Here is a 22,243-nt window from a genome sequence, read left to right as displayed (position 1 = left end):
GTGCCCAACACCCCCAACCTAACTTTTTTGTCTCGTACCCCCTCTTTTTCGATCATAAGATCGAGAAATAGGGGATAGTTGATTATGGGCAGGAAAGAATAAGTATGGTATATTATGGGTTACGCTTCTTATTTACCTTTTTTTTTTTGTTTTCTGTTTCGTTTTAGAATAAGATTTAACCTAGAATGTGGAATCTATTCCTTTCCTTTCTTTATTAAAAGAAGTTGAAGATAGATAGTACTAGATAATAAGCCCGCGCGTTGCGGCGGGAACCAACTGTCATGTATGAACATAGGGACACGTGAATGAATGACGTAGATAAGATAAGCAGCTTGGCTTTTATATACATTTAACTTGGTATGGCTTATTCAGGTACACCAAGAATCGCCACTATATTTGAAATGAATTTGGTGGATTAGAAACACTGTAATCTCACGCAACTAAGATCATCTAATACTTTCAACACTATTTGCAACTCAACTACAATACCTATTATTGATTAAGAATTAATTCCTAACCCACTACTCAAAAACCTAAATTCATAAGAAAATGAAGAAAAAAAACATGAGCAAAATTTTTGGTAAAACTCAATAATTGTTTCTAAATATACCTTCTCAGAATTTCAGCACTGCTTTGATGATCTATAAAGAAGGCGGCTTTGGAGAGTTTGGAATCGAAGTAAGGCATCAATTTTGGTCGCGGTGAACTCGTCCCGGAACTTCAGAAACCCAAATAAAAAATATGATGATTAAGTAGAGCAGCAAATGATTACACATATGTATATATATAGAGATAAACACACAAACACAAATTAATGTTTCAATTTGTATCTTATCAAAAGCTTAAACCTCCAACTAATCATTCTCTCCCAGAGGTCATCAGAAATGTGATTCGTCTGAGAATCAACGTTTAAGGAGAGGATTTGTTCGTCCCCAGGAAACCACAAATACAATCAAATAAGCTGCCAAAAGAACATTAATAAATGAAAATTACAAAACAAAGAAATAATGAGAAACCAAAATATGCATCTCAAAATCTAATCACTTTTTAGCCTGCTGGTCATTTTTAGTTCTTGAATTTAGACAGTTAAACCATGACTCAGCACATGAATGAAGTGAGAGCGTGAAAGATAAGTGGGGCAAGCTAAAAGTCATCATCGAGTCATGCATTAACTTTCAAACTGTTCCAAAATAGCTAACATCTTTAACAAATGAATAACTTAAATGCTTAAGTTAGCCATAGGAAGCCTGCAGAACAAAGTTAAACATGAAGAATGAATAAAATGACAGACAGATTTAAACAGCATACCAAAAAAGGCGTGCAACGCTGAATTCTTCTCGACTTGCCTATTTAGTGAGTTATTGGACCTATTTAGAGAGTTACTGGACTGAAATGAAGCCAACTCTGTAACAGAGAAACAAATGGAAAAGTCAAAATCCAGAAATCCAACTTTAACTCAATCAAATATAATAACCAATGAAAGTTGCAAGCTCCAAATACTGAGCAACATAGACAAAGAAATTTGTTTTTCAAAGACTTAATTGGTGTTCTATTTTATTAATTATCATTTGGGAAAGGAAATTTGAGACAACACCTTATCAAAGTGATCCATGTATGCATTTAAGTCATGGTACAATGGGCGGCATTCGCTGCTGCAGTGATCTAATGCTTTGGCAATGTTCAGAGCAACTGTTAGTTGTATAGCCCACTCAATGGTCTGATTCTCCCCTGTCAAGGAAGTGTGAGGTGAATTTATACCTGAAGCGCTTTGAAAAGATACAGGCAATAAATTTCAGAGGTCACTTGTTAGGAATATGAGAATGGGAAAAGCAAAATAGCAGTCACAATTTGAAATGAAAATAGCACACGTGTAGATAATAAATCAGCTTTGTGAAAGTGGTTTGAGATCAGAATATTATGCTCAAGCAGATCAAATGCATTCTTCAAAGCGATGAATGACAAAAAAAATCAATATCTTACTTAAAAGAAGAGAAAATTATATATTTGCAGGACTGTGGCCTCATCCAAAAGTCTAGCCAAAACATCTTAAAAGTAGTAGTCGAAAGTAAGAATTGAAACTGAAGAAGTAGGAAAAACAAAATGGCTAAACAGAAAACATGCAACTTTGAAATATCCAACTTTATATGTCAGGTTTATCTTTGACAACACCATGGCATCTTTAATCGGTATGGCCTGTGCAAAATGAAATTGTCAATCCTGATTCACAGAGAAGAAAAGATAAACTCCCATGTAAATTAAGATGCTATCCAACATCCCTAGTCCTTGTTAGCTCCCAATCCCAATCGAAAATCCCAACAGCACAAACATTATTAGCCCTAACAATGTATAAATCTATATGCACACATATATTCACACAAAAATATATTTACGCACGTATATTTATATACACGGACAACATTGAGTTCAATCCAAATCTTTAGTCCAAACAATGTACTAAACACATAATAAACATAAATCCAATGTACCTCCAACAGAGACTTGAACCATCTTCCGAGAGTCACCGTAGCTTTCCTTTGCCCTTTTTCTCTTTCTAATCTCTGTAGATTTTATCTGGAAACATAAATAAACTGCAAAATCACAACTCACTTATACTGGATGAATGTTTTGCTCTGAAATCTCTATTTTAGACTTAGTATCGAGAAACGAAGATTCTTATATGCAAAAGATAACTCATTCATCACAAAGCAACAATACATTTGCAGTAACTGTTTAAATCAGAACATATGATTATCATGAACTGCAGCATTAGCATTCTAATTAGAAATTTGTAGCCATAAAATTGAACATTTCACTACCGTGTTTGATCGCATCAAAACAATCCGATTATCGATAATTACCTTAGCAGAAGCTTGAATTTCTCTGGCAGTCATATCCAAAGCAAGTGCATAACCTTACACCATCCGATTTTCACTAATCAGATTTAAACTTAAAACCAAATCATTAACAGCATCATTATATTAAAACTAAATCATTAGCAGCAGCATTATTAACTGATTAATAAAACTAAATCATTAACAGCAACACTATTAACCGATTAATTAACTGACCTTCAAAAAATAAAATAAAAAGTGATTAATTAACAAATAACAGTAACAAAAATTACAAATTTACCCGCAACGTAATCCATGGCGGTGGATTGCGGAACATTGCGAGCTTTCTGAGAGATGATCACCGCCACCTCATGGTCCAACGATAACAGAGGGTGAGGGACTTCGATCGTGCCGCCGTTTATCAAGTAAGACAACGTCGATTTGAGGAAAAGCACGGGCTCCTTCACAAATCAGAATTAAGAGAGGAACTGGTTGCTTTGCATTCTTCGCAACCCACAGTTTTCCCTCATATCTGAAAGTTCCCAAGAGAGTTAAAAGAGCGGAAGGAAATAATAACTGAACATTCTCCATGTTCTACATAAAGCTCATAATTAATTTTAGAAAATAACTTACTTGGCACGAATAAATTCCTCTGTCCCACTTCTGTCAAAATTTGGTGGCAATTCTTTTTTCCAATAACTGTTTCCCTTTTCATTACCCATGGCTGCACAAAAGTACATAGAGTTAACTAACATGATAATGAATCAGAACATAGTAGTCAGAAAAGATTAAAAATACACAAAGCAAGAACGTGAACACTGAACTTATGTTTTCTAACAAATCAAAGCACCCTAATAACAAAACAATGGAAAATCACAAACCTGGAAGGTCCTCTTGCACTCATCAACCAAGACTCTGAGCTGATTGAGCAGCTGCCAGACCATCTCTCGCCGATTCAAGAGAAAGCACACCATTAAAAATCTCAAAACAAACCGGAGCTGCTTGTTGGCCAAGCTCAGGTCCTCAAACATGCCCTCCTTGAGTACTCTCTGCTCAGAATAACCTCGTGGAATTACCTCGTGTGCATAAGGAAGAAACTGCAACTCAATGAGACAGACCACTGTAAAGTAACTCATAGTTCACACTCCAAATTATAAGAAAACAAATGCTAATCAATACAATGCAGATAACACACATTTCACCAGAGTAAATCCAATAAAATCACAAATCAATATAGGCATCTATAAAGAATTTAAATAACCAAGAGATGGGTGAACGAATCAAAGAAGTTTGATTTTCACTTATATTCAATTCATCTGACATCATGAGCCGCTTTACAATCAAAAGGATGAACTTAAAAGTTTTTATTCACAAAAGTTGTAATCTCAAAAAAATAGTCTGTTTGCATATAAGAAACATAAGCGGCATGCAGTTCACATATGGTCTGTCAAAGCACCAAAAATTACAAAAGAAGACTAAGAGAATCCACACTAAACAAAAAAGAAAAGAAATCCAACAAATCCCGCATTGTTTCATAAATATAATATTTACTCAGTATCACTATTGTGGCAGATTTTTATGACACTACGACACATACTATATGACCAACTTCATTTCTCACTCTTTTTAGACTAAAGTGATTTTAAAATGAAGGCTTACAATTTATTGAACTAACAAATCTAAAGCCACATACATATATGCCGTTGAAACTCATATGGAACGTACCCAAGAGAGTATCTGAGTTTCATGGTAGAAGCCGCTGAAAATAGTTGGATACAAAGGCCTACCAATCGATCTACAAATGAGAACCTGCACAGAACCAGACAGATCAATTCCATCAACTATAGTACACAACAATGATTTCTCAAATAAAGCTAAAGCAAATATTTAAAAAAAAAATTAAAAAAGGGAGAATGTTGAGTTATGTTCGACGAATACGTAACAATACATTCACGTGGGATTTGTACAGAGACGATCTTCCCAATACGGGAACTCAAAAAGAGGAGAAGCTTAGAAAGTTTAGGACAATAATTTCAGACTCAGGAAAAACTGAAATTGAAGGCACATGAAAAATTGAGTGCGCTAGATTACCTGTAGTTGGACATAAGAAAAATCCATCACAAACTTAAGAAAAAAAAATAAAAAAAAATATGGCCCTGAAAATCCCAGAAGAAGTAGATGACTCCTTCGACCCGAAAAATTCAGAAGTGGAGAAAGAAGACAACAACCCAATTAGAGGACGACGTGCCTCTTATTTGCTTCCCACCAATCTGACTCCTCAACTTCAAATTGGGAAACAACAAATCAATTTGGTCTAATTGAGTGAAATCACATTATTCTGGAAATGATAAGTCATAGGTCTTATAAATTTAGTACATGACATCATATTGAATCTATAATTGTGTAATCAAAAGGAAAAAGAATATGAATAGTTAAACAGACTGAAAGAATTGTACATGATCCATTGAATCGGTGACAGAGTCTTACTCTAATGAGAACTAATTGTCTCTACTCTTCTCTCTGAAGCACTATACAATAAGTAAAATAATACAGTAGTCGTATCATGTCCTTCTTGATTAAAAGCTCATATGTCTTGCACCTAATTTTCAAACACTCAAGCGTTAGTGTCTTAATACTTCTAACCCACACAGTCCAAAACAGAAAGAACCTCATTTGATGAAAATGCCAAAATTTTCTAAGAATGGAGTCCAAAAATTTATAACATCAACCTCATGTGGGGACTTGGCTAAAATTTATAAAAAGCCATTAAACTAAACATAGTTCTTTGTACCTTTGTATGAAGATCACACAGGAAACGTTAGCATTCCTACATGCTATGTTGGAATTTGAGGGGTTAGATTACAGCCACATTTGAGTTCGACATCGTAAGTAAGGCCTCGCTGGTGTGCTTCCACACCGCATACTCTGTAAAAGAGACAATCTCAGAATCAGAAACACATAAATAAGAAATATACACACTATAGATATAGCAAGAGAAACTTAAGAAACAAAAAGTTCAATCAAAGTGAGTGAAATCAACCTTTTTATTTTTTTAACCCAAAGCATTGAAAGTAGCAGAAACCATTCTTTTGTCCTCTTTCTCCCCTCTTCCCATGTCATTCCTCACTCGTTTTCACCCTTTGAAACGATAATTGATAAGGAAATCCATAGATTCAGAAGTCTAAACCCGATAATTGATAAGGAAATCCATATCATTTCATAAGTAACATAGGATGAACCAACATTTGAAAGGTATAAGCAGATGGTCCAACACAGATAGAAAACGCCTAAATTAACAGCAAGATGAAAGCTTAACAAACAAACAAAAAAAAAACCGGATAAAAAATAGCTAAATTTACAGAGATATGCAAAAATAGGGTGCAAACATAATGTGCCTCTTTTTTAATGTGGGTCAGTGAGGGCAAGAGAGTGTGCCCTCGGTGTTCTCACTCTCAGTGCAACCTTGCTTGACAGAGATATGACCTTACTACCAAAATGGAAAGAAGCCGGTAAAACAGCATTGGTACTTACATTGGATATATGCAACCTGCTCTGGGAGCCATGTATCCAAAGTGGCAGATCTCACCTACAAAAGCATCCAAATCATCAGAATAATGCAGGGAAAAATAGAACCGAAACTCATTAGCATAACGCATAAAATATGGAATTGAGTACCATACAAATAAAAAAAGGAATTTGAAGTTTTTGCATAACCGAAAATTATACCTTTGATATATGTACCCCAAGACTACTGTGGATCCCTGAACATTGCATGCATATGAAGATACCAAGATTCATGTTAGCCAATCGTGGAGCTCTGCACCAAAAAATGGAAACACTACAACAAATTAGAAAAAAAATGTTTGACATATCTGTTTGAGGTTACCCAGACGACATGCAGTATGAAAATATATAGGATGTTGTTTAAATTGAAAATATATGTACTATTGCTGCAATGGCATATCTGCAAATCAAAGTAATATTACAATATATATATATATATATATATTTCACCCATCTACATAAAAATAAAACTCCGTAAAAAATTTTAATTTATAAAAAAAAAATGAAAGCTAAAATTATATTTAAGACCTAATAACAATTGGCAACTGTTAATTGACCACTCTCTTTGATGACATGCTTCAACTGAAACAAAGGTTCTAGGTAATTACATCTTTTATATGCATGCCTCTGTTTCTCCAAAGATCAATGACGAAAAGCTTTCATCATCCTCTATAGATCTGTAACAGAAACAAACAATGAGAAACATGTCATTCAATTCTTGATTGTTACCAAGACACTTAATGAGGATGGAATTAGAAGTATGTCATTGTATTTCTCGATTGTCATTCCAATATGGATGTTAATTGGACTCTATTAATATTGAACCTATCAGATGAGAATTAAACAGAAGAAAAATCAAAAGTTTCTTAACTGAACGTGCTCATGAAGGGGTAATAGGTTGCTAATACAAAGAAAAAAAAGACAAATTGTATCTACACATCACCATAAAACGATCACAAAGTACTTTTTTTCTTGGCAACTTCGTGGAACAGAAAGAAGCAGGATACATAAGGGGCAAAACAATCTTCTTACTCGTACATCAAAGCAAAAGAACAACCATTACATTAGTATGCCATTATCATCCGGGGAACAAATCCAATTGGCAGCTTTTGCATACCTACAATTATAAGCAAAGTTTGGAATTCACAAAAAATACTGGGCAAATACTAAGGCTGCCATTTGAAAAAGCTAAACAACAACAAACTTTGACAAATTAACTACAACTAAATTCAGATGACATTCTGAGAAATCAAAGGCTCTGAAATCAATACCATATTTCATGTGCCTTTTACTAATAGTGAACCCAGCAGCAGAACCAGGATAAAATTTTGATTTAGAACCTTGCTATCTTCGTCCTTGTAAATATGATATTTTGGCATCGGCAATATATCACCAAAAAAAAAACACAAATATATCTGAACTCAGAGAAAATATAGAATGAACATAAAAAGGCAAATTATGAACGTTTAGAAGCTAATTTCATTAGCAATTAAAGCAACCAAGCTCTCTCAACATCACGATTCAGAACCCCCCAGGAACCCAGAAATTTAATGAAAATTTTTCTAATCATTCAATTGGATTAGACAAAATCATAAAAAAAATTTCTAAAGCCCAGTTATATTAAATCACAAATTTGAAGCAGATTTTGACATGCAATAAGCCAATAAGATAGGAATCGCTTCAGACTAACCTCGATGGCAGGTCCTCCGGAATCGCCCGATCGGAACCAAGCTCCTAGGTTATAGGGAGATGCCGTTGATGTGAAATTCAACACGCAAACCTTTGACGCAGCTGTGGCACCTGGTGGTGGCGGGGGTTCCACACTGGGAGGGACTCGAGAAGAGGAATCTAGGTTTCTGGTTCAGAGAAAAGGGAATGAAGGAAAATAGTGGAGAAGAGGGAAAACGCTGTTGAAATCTTGCAGGAACAACCCTAGGTAGAGCTTTCGAAACCAACCCCTTTCTCTCCCTCCAATCGTACACCCCCTGTGACTCTGTCTGCCTGCAAGCCGCATGCCTTCCTCTCACCAAATCTCTCTCTCTCCCTCCCTGTCTCTATTCTCTCTCTGCTCGCTCGCTCTCTCTCCCGACGGCACCACTGCAGCTCACAAAGAAAGGAAATGAAAGTCTCTTAACCCACCCAACCCGTTCGAAACCCTACAGACTACAATGACCATCGCACCCCTGCCTTTCCACGATCATCAACACCGGCATGAAAATGAGCGGCAGAGAGACTCAATGGCAGCCTCGTAAATAAAGTGAAATTCGATTCCAAAGACTATTCATTTGTACAGTGCAATTGAAAAGCCTTCTTTAGACTAAAGTAATAAAATAATTAAATTCAAAATGTTAAAGTTGCTACCATAGAAAGGAGGTGATGGTTCCTAACTTACCACTCCCGAGTCTCCAACTCCAACATAAAAAAGTAAGGTTTTTAGTTGAGCACTGAGCTTTCCAAACACTTTAGCCAGTGGATTTTTGTGGCTCCTCACAATACTATCCCATTTGGGCTTCTTCTGCTCCTTATTCGCCCTTTTGGTAAAGGGTTCTTCTTTGGCCATTCGTGTTAATCTAAGGTCTCGTTCGAATTAGTAGTTAATTGTATTGGCTTAATCTAATCCTATCTTTGGTGATCAAATGTAAATTTGAATCCGGATATGATTCAATATTCTAATAGATATAGTATTAGGTGTTTACTCGTGCGCTTTGGGTTCCAAACTCCCGCTCCCTCTCGTAAATTATTATAACAATTTCGAATTCTCCTCTCTCCTTATAGTAAAAATATTATAGAAAAATCTGAATTTGAATTTTTTGTTTTTTTTTTTGAACAAGTGATTATCTACACTAAGGTGAAGGGATGGACTTAGAGCCTCACAATGGACTAGCAATAATGTGGTTCAAATTCGCCTTTGATATGAATTGAACATAAGACCTATCACTTATAAGTGAAGAAAAATACCATTATTCCGTAGTACTAAGTCGCATGTGAATTTGAATTGGATACGACCTGATCCCTCGTACCCACTCCGACCCCATGACCCAAGACCCAAGACCCAAAACCCGGGATAGTTAATGTTACCCTCTCCATTCTCCCCTCCAATGCCATCCAATGCAACCCATCAAACAAAAACATAAAATAAAAAACTAAATAAATGTAATCCAATGCAACCTAATTATGCTCCCTTATCCAATCTAGTCCTATGTCACCAAACATGACCTAAGAGTTTTACTTAGTAAGGGATTTGAAATCTTGGTCATCAGCTGACTAATGAATGCAATGTTCACTTACGAATGGTGAGTCAAGACCTAAGATCAGGTCGAAAGGCGTAGTCAATGGAGATAACATGTGAACATCCATGTATTACTTCCTTGTTGGTCCAACGGAACAAAGGAAGTTAGATTAATTGAAAGACGATTATTATTTACTTTTCATATAATTTGATATCAAGAGTGAAGAAAACACAATAAGTTTCATTTGTAAATCCTACTATTCTACTAACATTAGTTGGTTTTATACTTTTATCCAAAACACCCAACCAGAGAGGACAGAAGATAGAGGACAGAGGACAGAGGACAATGTATAAATGCAATCCTCAGGCTTGGACCACCTTTGTCCCCATCCATTCCATCCGCTGTTTTGTAGTTGCAATTATCTGTGGTCCTCCAGATCTCAAAACCAACAAGTCATGTAACCTCTCTAATTGTGACGGAAACATGAGTGGTACATTACGTGTTTTTATCTAAGTGGTCGAAATTTTTATTTTTTAAGTTATTAATTTGTAACACACATATCCTACTATTTATGTAATGACACATGATGTACCATCTCGTATGCCGATCACACTAAAAAATCTCTTCTCGATTTGGGACTCACAAGATGGGGACTTGATAGGAGCATATTTATGCGACTTAGTTGGCTTGTTCTTGTGCATTTATGTCGTGTTTCCTTAGTTATTTTAATGTTTAAAGTCATTTTCGTGTGTTTTCAGACTCTAAGTACAAAGTATGCAAGAAGATGCATTTTGGAGGCCTTTGGAGCATGTTTCGGGCTTGGAATGGATAGCAAATGCATGGGCCAAGTGGATGGACGAATTTGAGAACTAAAGAGGCCAAGAATATGAAGAATTATGGTCCAAAAGATGAAGAAAATAGCCCAAAAATCTGTCACCCCAACTTGCATTCCTTGCCATGCAAACCACATAGAATTCCCTTTGGATTCCATGCCATGCTTGATCACTCTTGTCCCCTACATAATTTCTAATTTCATGCTTCAATTCATTTAATTATTACACTCAATTGCTTGATACCTCTTGTTCCCTTCACTTATTAGATTTTAGACAACATTTACATCCATTACATGCACCAATTGATGCTCCATCATTCACATTTGGAATCCCATGCCTTGTGTACCACATGTTGCTGCACCTTTGACCCATTTATTGACACATTTTCACCTCCATTTCCATCTCTATGCAATGTACACAATCATTCATGCTCCCTAGCTTCAAGACCACTCCATTTTACCCTTCACACTTTGCATCATCACTTCATTTTCACCCTTGGACCATTGCACACCACACACACAAATTACCATGCATTTCATCCTTAACCTAACCTGATTTTCTAAGGTTTTTGGGGCCTATAAATACATGTTTACACCCCTTGGCCAAAGGACAATCCCCCATATTCATCATTTTATCACAGAAATTCGTCCATACACACCCTAGGAAGCAAAACACCCCAAAAACACCATTCTAGTGCCTAGAAAACATAACAACCACTCCACCTTCTTCCACCCTCTTTGCCTAGTTCTCCACCACCTTCCAACCATCAAACACTCTTCCACACTCACCCTAAACCCCTCCATATCATTCCCCATCCATTCTACACCATAAATCCACCCAAAAATCTGTCCACAAGCTTCATGCCGCAACAAGGAGGAAGGGAGATCCATTGATGCACTTGCTTTCCAAGTTGGAGCATTTTAGGTGTTTTCTTTCCTTTGATTTTAATGTCTAATTTTATGTATCTTTGTATTGCAAGAATGAGGAACTAAACCCCCTTAGTTGGGGGGTGATTTGAAACCATGTACATGCTTGCAATATGATTTGATTACATTCAGTTGTTATTTCATAAGTTGCGGATTCAATTCGTTCATCTACTTGATTGATAACTTATTTGTGTATGTTGATTGAGAGTGCACGCTTAGTTTTCATGCATGAATATGATGCTAGATTATGAGGGAGTTTCACCTAATAGTTACAATCTTATAATCACAAGTAGTGAAGGTCGCTTGAAAACGATCGCGTTGAATGAATTCTTGGCACTAGTTTCATGCTCATCATAGTAACGAATGCCTCGTCAACACTTATAGTTCTCATTGTGCTTCATGATTCTTGATTGTATCTTTATTGTGCTCATCACGTAAGGAACCTTTGAGGAATGCTTTGAATTGTTGTATGCGCTTTTCCATCCAATTCATTAACTTAAGGAGAACTTGAAGGTTAATTTAAGCGTATCTAATTAACTTGGGGTGTTGAGTTTCATAATTTATTGAAAGAACAACTGAAAATCATTTTGTTTGCAAGTGTGTCATGTGTGGAGAAGAACCTCCTAACTAGCCTTTTATCCATCCTTTTCATCCAAAAACGTTTTACAATCTGTTTTGTTTTAAAGTTTCTGTTTTGTTTTCAATTTTCATCCAAAACAAATCCCCCTTTATTTTGAAGTCTTAGATTAGTTAGAAAGTGTTTTGATTTGTGTTTCTAAGTGTGTTGATTCAAGTTTTCATCCAACTTCGTCCAAGTTCTTGTTAGGTTCTCAAAACTGCCCAGAAAGTGGTTTTTAGGCGGTTTTGAGTCATTAGGTTGCTGTTTTGAGTTTTATGTTTGTTTAAGTATTTTAAAGTATAGTTTTGCATTCTTTGAGTCTAGTTTAGTGTTTTAAATTTTGTGTTTATGTTTTTAAGTCAGTTTTCAAGTGTTTAGCAATCCCTCCTAATCCCCGGCCTAGAACGATCCCTACTTACATACTTTACTACATTTGATAAAAAGAGGGTTTAATTTTGTGTGTTAACTTATTTTACGCATCAAATTTTGGCGCCGTTGCCGGGGATTAGCAACTTTGCTAATCTCTTGGATTGTTTTCTTTCGAATTATTGTATTTTGTTTAAGTTTCTGTTTAAGTTGCTGATTTGTTTTGTTTTCTTTGTTTTTAGGTACTAGTTTATGACCCGTAGCTCACAACCTGTTCGTGAGCATATCTCCGACTTTGACGGTGATTTTGAGAGGACTTTGAGAAGGAAAAAGAAATTGCAAGAGTCTAATCCTCCTAGTCCCGAGCCTGAATTAGAAGAGCAAGAAGTTGAGGTTGAAGAGAAGGCCACGACACAAGTGGGTGGAGAAGAGCAAGGTATAGCCATGGACAACCGTACGCTCAAGGAGCTTGCCGCCTCGGGTTTGGATAATGCCGCACCATTGTGTATCCAATATCCCATGGCTGCTCAAGGTAAAACTGAAGAGTTCGAGTTAAAGTCAAGTTTGCTCCACCACATTCCAAAGTTCCATGGGCTGTCCATGGAGGATCCGAACAAACATTTGAAGGAATTTGAAATGGTATGCTCAAGTATGACTCCAGTTACCGTTGACGGAAGTATTTTAAAGATGAAGGCTTTTCCATTCTCTTTAATGGACAAAGCCAAGGATTGGTTATACGAGTTGGCTCCCGGTACAGTTACATCTTGGGAGAGTATGAAGAGGGCGTTTCTGGAGAAGTTTTTCCCAACTTCTCGCATCATTCTTCTTCGTAAAAAAATAAGTGGAATTCAGCAAAGCCAAGGTGAATCTTTTCCATCTTATTATGAACGATTTAAATCACTTGTTGCTTCTTGTCCACAGCATCAGATGAAGGAGGAGTTACTTCTTCAATACTTTTACGAAGGTCTTTTACCACTTGAACGGCAAATGTTGGATGCTTCCGCGGGAGGAGCTCTAGTGGATAAGACACCTAGGGATGCCAAAACTCTCATTGCGAATCGAGCACTCAATGCACAACAATATGAAGGTGTTGGGCAAAGAGACACCCCACGGCCACATCATGTCAATGAGGTAAGTTCTATTTCTGAGTTACAATCCCAAATGGCTAACCTTACGTCTATGTTATCGCAGTTGGTTGAAGGCCCCAAAACGCAAGGAACTACAATCTGTGGTGTATGCTCCATTCAAGGACACCAATCTGATCAATGCCCTAAATTAATTGAGAATGGAGGATGGGAATCGGCCAATGCTGTGGGTTATGGGAATCAAAACCAACCAAGGAATGATCCTTTCTCCAATACATACAACCCGGGATGGCGTGATCACCCCAATTTCAGATGGAGAGATGCACCACAATATGGCCAACAAAGTGGATTCCAACAACCCCCGAGTTTCTTTCCAAGGCCAATGGAACCACAACCACCTCCTCAGGCACAATCTTCCCAAACTAACCCAGGTACGTCTATGAATGATGATAAAACATATCAGTTACTAACCACCATGGCGCAGGGAATGCAGAACCAAGCAAATGAGGTTAATGAGCTGAAGAAGCAAATGGGCCAAATGGCCGAATTTTTGGGGCAATTACGTGAAAATGGTAAGTTACCAAGCACTACGGTGGTCAATCCAAAGGGTGGCTTCGAATCTGCAAAGGCTATCACATTACGAAGTGGAAAAGAGGTGAGAAACAAGGAAGATGAGAAGATACAACTCGAAGAAGATGAGAACACCTACCCCACGACAAGGGTACCATCACCCATGCCGCAGCCATCTAAGACATCCCATCCGTCCACCTCAGGTAAGAATGTTCCAAATGTTGTGATTTCGAACACTAATCTGCCCAATGTCCCCTTTCCTAGCAGATTTTTGCAATCAAAGAACGAAGAGGAGGAAAAAGATGTTCTAGAGACATTTAGAAAGGTGCATGTCAACATTCCCCTCCTTGATGCCATAAAGCAAATCCCGAAGTATGCCAAGTGTTTAAAGAAGCTTTGCACAGCAAAGAAACGTGTCCGGGAGAAAGAGGTGGTACATGTAAGTGAGAATGTCTCCGCCATCTTGCAACATAAACTACCTCCCAAATGCAAAGATCCGGGAAGTTTTACAATTCCGTGTGTCATTGGTAATACCCATTTCAAATCTGCCATGCTTGATTTAGGTGCTTCTATAAATGTTATGCCATATTCCATTTATGCATCTATGAACTTAGGAGCATTGAAAAATGATGGTGTAATCATACAATTGGCCGATAGATCTAACGCTTATCCAAAGGGAGTTTTGGAAGACGTTTTAGTGCAGGTTGATCATTTAATCTTCCCGGCAGATTTCTATGTCCTCGAAATGGATGAATCGGACCATGCCCCTTCATTGCCCATCCTCCTTGGAAGGCCATTCATGAAAACGGCTCAAACGAAGATTGATGTGGCCAAAGGATTAGTCACTATGGCATTTGGTGGTGACATGATTAGTTTCAAAATTTCTGAATCCATTGAGACTCCTAATGTTGTTCATTCTTGTTGTGCCATTGGTAAAATTGAAAAGATAAGACCGGACCATTCAGCACCAAGCACGAAGGATGCATCAAGAACCATGCAAGACGAGGGAATTGGAGTGGAGTACAAGGACCATACGGCCACTGCCCTCAAAATGCTCAAAGTGGCCGAAAGCACCATGGGGAAGAATGTTCACATTGCTGCCACTTCATCACATCACATAGGTAAGCCACCTAATCCAAATCCAATGCCATTTAAAGTTGATAGGTGGTTCCCTTCTTTGGTGCAGGTACCTAAGCAAATCCCCGATGGTGGGCGTATGAACATGAACCTTAGACAACACAACGCACCCATCAACAAACATCACTATCCATTTCCGTTCAAGGATGTAATCTACGAGAACTTTGTGGAGCATGTTGTGGAGGATATCCCACTGCATGCCGTGGGTTCCAAAGAGATTTGAAGGTGTTCATCGTCCGGCTGGAAGACGTTAAAGCAAGCGCTTTAAGGGAGGCAACCCATTTATTCTGCTTGATTGTCAATTTTATTACTTGTTTAATTATTTTTGGTTATGATTTTCTATTTTGAAATATTAACAAATATGCAAGGGATTTTTGACATTAAACTTCATGAAATGAACAGGAATCTGGGAAATAAAGAAACATAACATAATACAAGAGGAAGAGCCTTCACAAAGGCTGCTTGGGAGAGGTCGTAGTAGTCGGCGGAGTCGCAGTAGTTGGCGGAGTCTCAGTAGTCGGTGGGGCCACGGAAGGAGGAGGTATCAGAGGTTGATCAGTTGGAGCTTCACTACGCGGTGCCGCCCCAGAAGACGAAGGCAGATGCTGTTGGAACAAACCCACAAACCTCCGGTGATCAAGTAAAATCTGACCATCAGTTTCCTGCAGCTGGTCAATTTTCCTCTTCATGTTTGTGGCATAACTGTGTGCAAGCTTATGCAATTGTTTATTTTCATGCTTGAGTCCTCTAATCTCCTCTTTGAGACTCTGTATTTCAGCCACCAACGATTCAACGTGACGGGTTCGAGCAAATAGGCGTTGGGCCATGTTGGACACAGAACCCGCACACTGCACGCTAAGAGCCAGAGACTCCTTAACCGCCAATTCATCAGACCGTCTAGCGAGCAGTCTGTTATCTCTGGGGGTGACAAGGTTCCGGGCCACCACCGCAGCTGTCATATCATTTTTCATCACCGAATCCCCCACGGTAAGGGGACCGGTAGGGGATATGAAGGATGGGCGCCATATGTTGTCTGGTGAAGGCGGAGCTGCCTCTTCACCAAGGTTCAAGTCAAAACGACGATCGGAAGGGCCAGACATTTTCAGAGGTGGTGAAGAAAGAAGAGAGGATGACTGATCAAGATTAAACAAGTGCAAGAGGGGAGTGTTTACAGGAGGGAGCTCAAGTGTGTTGTGGAACAAAATTAACGCCTCTATAAAAAGAAGAAATCAAAGAGGTGCTCCTCAGAGAAGCGTCCTCTCGCAAATCGAAGAGTCGGGGCTCCTTTCTCAAAAGTCGGATTCTTTTCTCAAAAGAGGCGTTTCATTTCTTAAAGGCTGGGCTTGCTCAGAAACCGCGAGCCGAACACCGAATTTCAAAAGATCAAATTGTCCAGACGTGTCGTCACTCGTCACATGCAACTGGTAGCTTTGCGGAAATTACGGGCAGCTTTGTCAGAAAGCGCGTAATTTGTACTATTCATCCATCCACCGGCTGCCGACAATGAGTGAGGGAATAGTTCCGGTTGTGAAGAAAAGTCCTATAAGTATCTACCTTCGCCTTCCACAGCAAAGGCACACCCTCTCAGCACTTCTTCATCTCCGAGAATGTATTTCCAACACACCCTCTCAAGTCACTCTGTATTTCTCATTCCCTGGGATACCCCTGCAAACAACCCATCCAGAGCAAAAGTATTTCATATCATAATGGTTGAAAGCAAGAGTATCTCATATCATGCATTCTCCATGTCCTTTTCCTTGTCTTTGTTCTAACCTGCAGGACATGGAGAAATTGCTCTCGAGTACTCGTCTTCCACTGCTGATGTACTTCCAAAGAAGCTGCCACATCTACCTGAAGAACAGATAAGGCAAGCGAAAATGATACCAGCAGCATGTGGAGACAACGTACAGAAGAAACAAGCAGAGAAGAATGCAGCTCGTACAATCAACCCAGCACAAGGAGTCCGAGCTGAAGAACTAGAGAAGCTGCCACATCTGCTTGGAGAACAAATAAGGAACTGCAACATCACCTCGTTCAAGAGTAAAGCTGTGGAAAGTCAACAAGATCAACTATCTCCAAAACCAGATTTGCGTTCTTAAACTCTACTCTGTCTGGTTTTTACTTTGCCATATTTGTCATGTTTATTTGTCGTTTATTATTTGCTTGTTTTTGGTGTGAGTATATGCTTGAAACATTGAGGACAATGTTTGATTTAAGTGTGGGGGGGTAACCATTGTTTTGCATGAAATTCGTAGAAATTTATCACCTATTACTTCTAGTGTTGTTCCTTGTTGTTTTAAGTATTTTTTTAAGCTGTTTTGGAGTGTTTCAATGTGTTTTGACATAAAAAATCCGAAAATTCATAAAAATTTGAAAAATTGTTTTTGAAAATCCAAAAAAAGAGTTGTTTTTGTGCGCTTATTTGTGTCTTAGGGTACCTTCCAACACAATGATGAGGATTCGGTTTGTAATTGCATGACTGTTAAAGAGAGTTATAAACATGGATGAAAGTTTGATTTACTCTTTATTTATGCGTGGTTGTGGTTATAACTTATGAAATCACATGTAATCATAAAAGAAAAAAATTAGTTTTTGTAACATGCTTGAAGGAAAGAACTCAAACTAACGCTACAACCTTGTGAGACTTGAGCTTAAACGTTTATTTGGAGAGTTAAAATCTGTGCATTCTTGTTTTCTAAAGTCATTGCATGATCTCATTATTCTTTGCTTGGCTATTACTTAGAAGGCGTTTCATCATTTAGTTCCAAATGCTAGAACTCATGCCTATTTCATTCAAAGCATGCTATTGATTTGCATAAAACATATTCAAGATGAAGTTGTGTAGTTACCACCACCAAAGCCAAACTGCCATGTATCCCATATCGTTATATGTTTAAGTTAACCCCATTGAGCCTTGATAGCCTACATTCTTTGTTAAACCACATTATCCTTACCTAGCCTAGTTTAGGATCATCCATACCCTTGTTCTTGAAGCATAGTAAAACATGATTCAAATTGAATTTCTTTTGATTAATGTATGGCAGAAAACAAGTGTGGGGGAAGTGTGAGTTATTATGCTTGTTGAAAAGAAAAGAAGAGTTGAGAAAAAAAAAAAAAAAAAAAAAAAAAAAGTTTTAAAGTGCTGCTTGTTGAAGAAAGAGTCCAAAACATAGAATTCGGCCCTAATTATTGCCTGAATTTTCCCTTCGTGTCTAAAAGCTGATTTCTGCAATCTAAGTGAATTCTAAGTTTCAATTTCATTACTTTACTTGCTATTGCTTTAAGAACGATTGTTATCCTTATCCTTCATTTGTTAGCCATCACCCCAAGCCCCGTTACAACCCTTAACTTCATCTTGAGTGTCATGCGTTTCAATATGTGGAGTTTGAATTTGGTATGAGCATATGGTGTCACTGGTTCTCGCATCTAAGTAGTAGCATTCCATTCATGAGATCATATCTAAACATGCTTATTAACTCCAGAAATTGCTTTCTTTGTGATACATATATGTGAGCGTTCGTTTTCATATCTACATCAATCTTCTCACATATAACTAGTATAGGGTGTGTAGTTAGAAAATCTGAGTGAAAATTGAGTTCATATCTTGTAAGGAATTGAGTGATTTCTCTAAGGCATGTTACTACATCAAAAACATTGTTTTAATTGATTAATTGTGAACTAGTAAGTGGTGACTATGATTAAGTATGTGCTTAAGTGTAAAGATGACTCAAATCTGTGGGGATAATGATTTTTAACATGTCATGTGCATTGGAAATCCCTGAGGCAAATGTTGGAAGGTTTAGGTTGTGTTTTATTTGTTTTGTTTCGTTTTATCTCTTTGTTTTGCTCGAGGACTAGCAAAAGCTAAGTGTGGGGGAATTTGATAGGAGCATATTTATGCGACTTAGTTGGCTTGTTCTTGTGCATTTATGTCGTGTTTCCTTAGTTATTTTAATGTTTAAAGTCATTTTCGTGTGTTTTCAGACTCTAAGTACAAAGTATGCAAGAAGATGCATTTTGGAGGCCTTTGGAGCATGTTTCGGGCTTGGAATGGATAGCAAATGCATGGGCCAAGTGGATGGACGAATTTGAGAACTAAAGAGGCCAAGAATATGAAGAATTATGGTCCAAAAGATGAAGAAAATAGCCCAAAAATCTGTCACCCCAACTTGCATTCCTTGCCATGCAAACCACATAGAATTCCCTTTGGATTCCATGCCATGCTTGATCACTCTTGTCCCCTACATAATTTCTAATTTCATGCTTCAATTCATTTAATTATTACACTCAATTGCTTGATACCTCTTGTTCCCTTCACTTATTAGATTTTAGACAACATTTACATCCATTACATGCACCAATTGATGCTCCATCATTCACATTTGGAATCCCATGCCTTGTGTACCACATGTTGCTGCACCTTTGACCCATTTATTGACACATTTTCACCTCCATTTCCATCTCTATGCAATGTACACAATCATTCATGCTCCCTAGCTTCAAGACCACTCCATTTTACCCTTCACACTTTGCATCATCACTTCATTTTCACCCTTGGACCATTGCACACCACACACACAAATTACCATGCATTTCATCCTTAACCTAACCTGATTTTCTAAGGTTTTTGGGGCCTATAAATACATGTTTACACCCCTTGGCCAAAGGACAATCCCCCATATTCATCATTTTATCACAGAAATTCGTCCATACACACCCTAGGAAGCAAAACACCCCAAAAACACCATTCTAGTGCCTAGAAAACATAACAACCACTCCACCTTCTTCCACCCTCTTTGCCTAGTTCTCCACCACCTTCCAACCATCAAACACTCTTCCACACTCACCCTAAACCCCTCCATATCATTCCCCATCCATTCTACACCATAAATCCACCCAAAAATCTGTCCACAAGCTTCATGCCGCAACAAGGAGGAAGGGAGATCCATTGATGCACTTGCTTTCCAAGTTGGAGCATTTTAGGTGTTTTCTTTCCTTTGATTTTAATGTCTAATTTTATGTATCTTTGTATTGCAAGAATGAGGAACTAAACCCCCTTAGTTGGGGGGTGATTTGAAACCATGTACATGCTTGCAATATGATTTGATTACATTCAGTTGTTATTTCATAAGTTGCGGATTCAATTCGTTCATCTACTTGATTGATAACTTATTTGTGTATGTTGATTGAGAGTGCACGCTTAGTTTTCATGCATGAATATGATGCTAGATTATGAGGGAGTTTCACCTAATAGTTACAATCTTATAATCACAAGTAGTGAAGGTCGCTTGAAAACGATCGCGTTGAATGAATTCTTGGCACTAGTTTCATGCTCATCATAGTAACGAATGCCTCGTCAACACTTATAGTTCTCATTGTGCTTCATGATTCTTGATTGTATCTTTATTGTGCTCATCACGTAAGGAACCTTTGAGGAATGCTTTGAATTGTTGTATGCGCTTTTCCATCCAATTCATTAACTTAAGGAGAACTTGAAGGTTAATTTAAGCGTATCTAATTAACTTGGGGTGTTGAGTTTCATAATTTATTGAAAGAACAACTGAAAATCATTTTGTTTGCAAGTGTGTCATGTGTGGAGAAGAACCTCCTAACTAGCCTTTTATCCATCCTTTTCATCCAAAAACGTTTTACAATCTGTTTTGTTTTAAAGTTTCTGTTTTGTTTTCAATTTTCATCCAAAACAAATCCCCCTTTATTTTGAAGTCTTAGATTAGTTAGAAAGTGTTTTGATTTGTGTTTCTAAGTGTGTTGATTCAAGTTTTCATCCAACTTCGTCCAAGTTCTTGTTAGGTTCTCAAAACTGCCCAGAAAGTGGTTTTTAGGCGGTTTTGAGTCATTAGGTTGCTGTTTTGAGTTTTATGTTTGTTTAAGTATTTTAAAGTATAGTTTTGCATTCTTTGAGTCTAGTTTAGTGTTTTAAATTTTGTGTTTATGTTTTTAAGTCAGTTTTCAAGTGTTTAGCAATCCCTCCTAATCCCCGGCCTAGAACGATCCCTACTTACATACTTTACTACATTTGATAAAAAGAGGGTTTAATTTTGTGTGTTAACTTATTTTACGCATCAGGACTCTGGATTTCACGTAATGTCAATTTATATCCCTCGACAAATCTTTTATTTTTATTTATTCTTACTTTGGTCAAAGTGGACAAATGCTTTGGTGTGTCGTCTTGCATTGTTTTTAATCTACGTGTTATAAGATAAATTTACAATATATAATTGGATTCTAACTTAGCATATAATACCAATATATGCATACACGTGTTATAATATACGTTTAGTAAGATTGCATTGTAGCATGATTGTCAGGAAAGAGTTACGTACAGCCGAGACGTTAAGGATGTCAATATTCCACGTCTATCAGGCAGGTCATGTGGTGCATAGCTTTGTGTGGTTGATTAAAAATTGGAATACCGCCGTGGTCTGTAAATATATCTCGACCGTCGAATAGGAAGATCTCTCATGTTTGAGTGTACTTTCCCACGTGTCATTATCACAATGGTCCTGCTGGTTTGCTTGTGGGTCTTACTGTCACACCATATCATTATGTATACACCTACTCCACCTCTTTGGCCCTATTGGAACTTGAAAGGGGAAAAGGATCCGGCGGATTATAGATACGTGATTTTATCCGTTCATCGTATATTGTACTGTTAGTTTTTATTAAATATTATTTATATTTAATTTTAAATTTTAAAATAATTTTTAACCATACCATGATAAATAAGTAAAATCATGAAATTCTTAGAAAAAAAATCGGCGATGATCATTTTCCCTTCAAAGGAGTGAAAGCACCTGGTTAAAGGGGCGGTGGTGGGGGTGGAGCCCACATCAGTCCTACTTGGCACTGACCTCACAATCCTCCATGCAATTATCTTTTAAGTCCCCCAAAAAGTGAAACCCCAAAATTTTAAACTGGATTTAATAAATTCTTTGACGTCCACAAGGAAAGTGAAAGAGATTCTGTCCCCTCTTTTGGCGGGTAATCCCCTAAATATTACTCCCAAAAAACCCCACATTTTCCCGCTTACTTTCCCAATTCCACCATTAAAAGACGTTAAT

At 37.6% G+C, this 22,243-nt stretch overlaps 2 protein-coding genes across 18 annotated transcripts; one reads left to right on the top strand and one right to left on the bottom strand.

Moving 5' to 3' along the window:
- Positions 1-726: 726 nt before the first annotated feature.
- Positions 727-8,691, bottom strand: LOC126622396 (uncharacterized). Of its 16 annotated transcripts, none has more exons than XR_007623426.1 (18): positions 8,086-8,680; positions 7,667-7,750; positions 7,428-7,512; positions 7,004-7,072; positions 6,558-6,648; positions 6,363-6,417; positions 5,872-5,969; positions 5,623-5,756; positions 5,319-5,430; positions 4,557-4,640; positions 3,713-3,928; positions 3,465-3,555; positions 3,133-3,363; positions 2,859-2,911; positions 2,487-2,571; positions 1,595-1,728; positions 1,309-1,404; positions 727-961 (listed from the first exon to the last, which is right to left on the bottom strand). XR_007623426.1 is itself a non-coding variant. In XM_050291114.1 (2 exons), exons 1-2 carry the CDS (start codon positions 3,965-3,967, stop codon positions 3,358-3,360), a joined length of 453 nt encoding a protein of 150 aa, XP_050147071.1. In that variant the 5' UTR covers positions 3,968-4,550. The 16 variants fall into 16 exon arrangements, 1 of the variants encoding a protein (XP_050147071.1); XR_007623430.1 differs by having other exon boundaries at positions 7,459-7,512; positions 8,086-8,679; XR_007623427.1 differs by lacking the exon at positions 7,667-7,750 and having other exon boundaries at positions 7,434-7,512; positions 8,086-8,677.
- Positions 8,692-10,284: 1,593 nt separating this feature from the next.
- Positions 10,285-20,341, top strand: LOC126624661 (uncharacterized). Of its 2 annotated transcripts, none has more exons than XM_050293745.1 (2): positions 10,285-11,382; positions 12,612-20,341. In XM_050293745.1, exon 2 carries the CDS (start codon positions 12,622-12,624, stop codon positions 15,382-15,384), a length of 2,763 nt encoding a protein of 920 aa, XP_050149702.1. In that variant the 5' UTR covers positions 10,285-11,382; positions 12,612-12,621; the 3' UTR covers positions 15,385-20,341. The 2 variants fall into 2 exon arrangements, with proteins under 2 accessions (XP_050149702.1, XP_050149703.1); XM_050293746.1 differs by lacking the exon at positions 10,285-11,382 and having other exon boundaries at positions 12,129-13,231; positions 13,334-20,341.
- The last annotated feature ends 1,902 nt before the right edge of the window (positions 20,342-22,243 follow it).

This window comes from Malus sylvestris, chromosome 5 (genome assembly GCF_916048215.2).
Source record: "Malus sylvestris chromosome 5, drMalSylv7.2, whole genome shotgun sequence".
NCBI classification, from domain to species: domain Eukaryota; kingdom Viridiplantae; phylum Streptophyta; class Magnoliopsida; order Rosales; family Rosaceae; genus Malus; species Malus sylvestris.
This window is presented reverse-complemented; position numbering and strand designations above follow the sequence as displayed.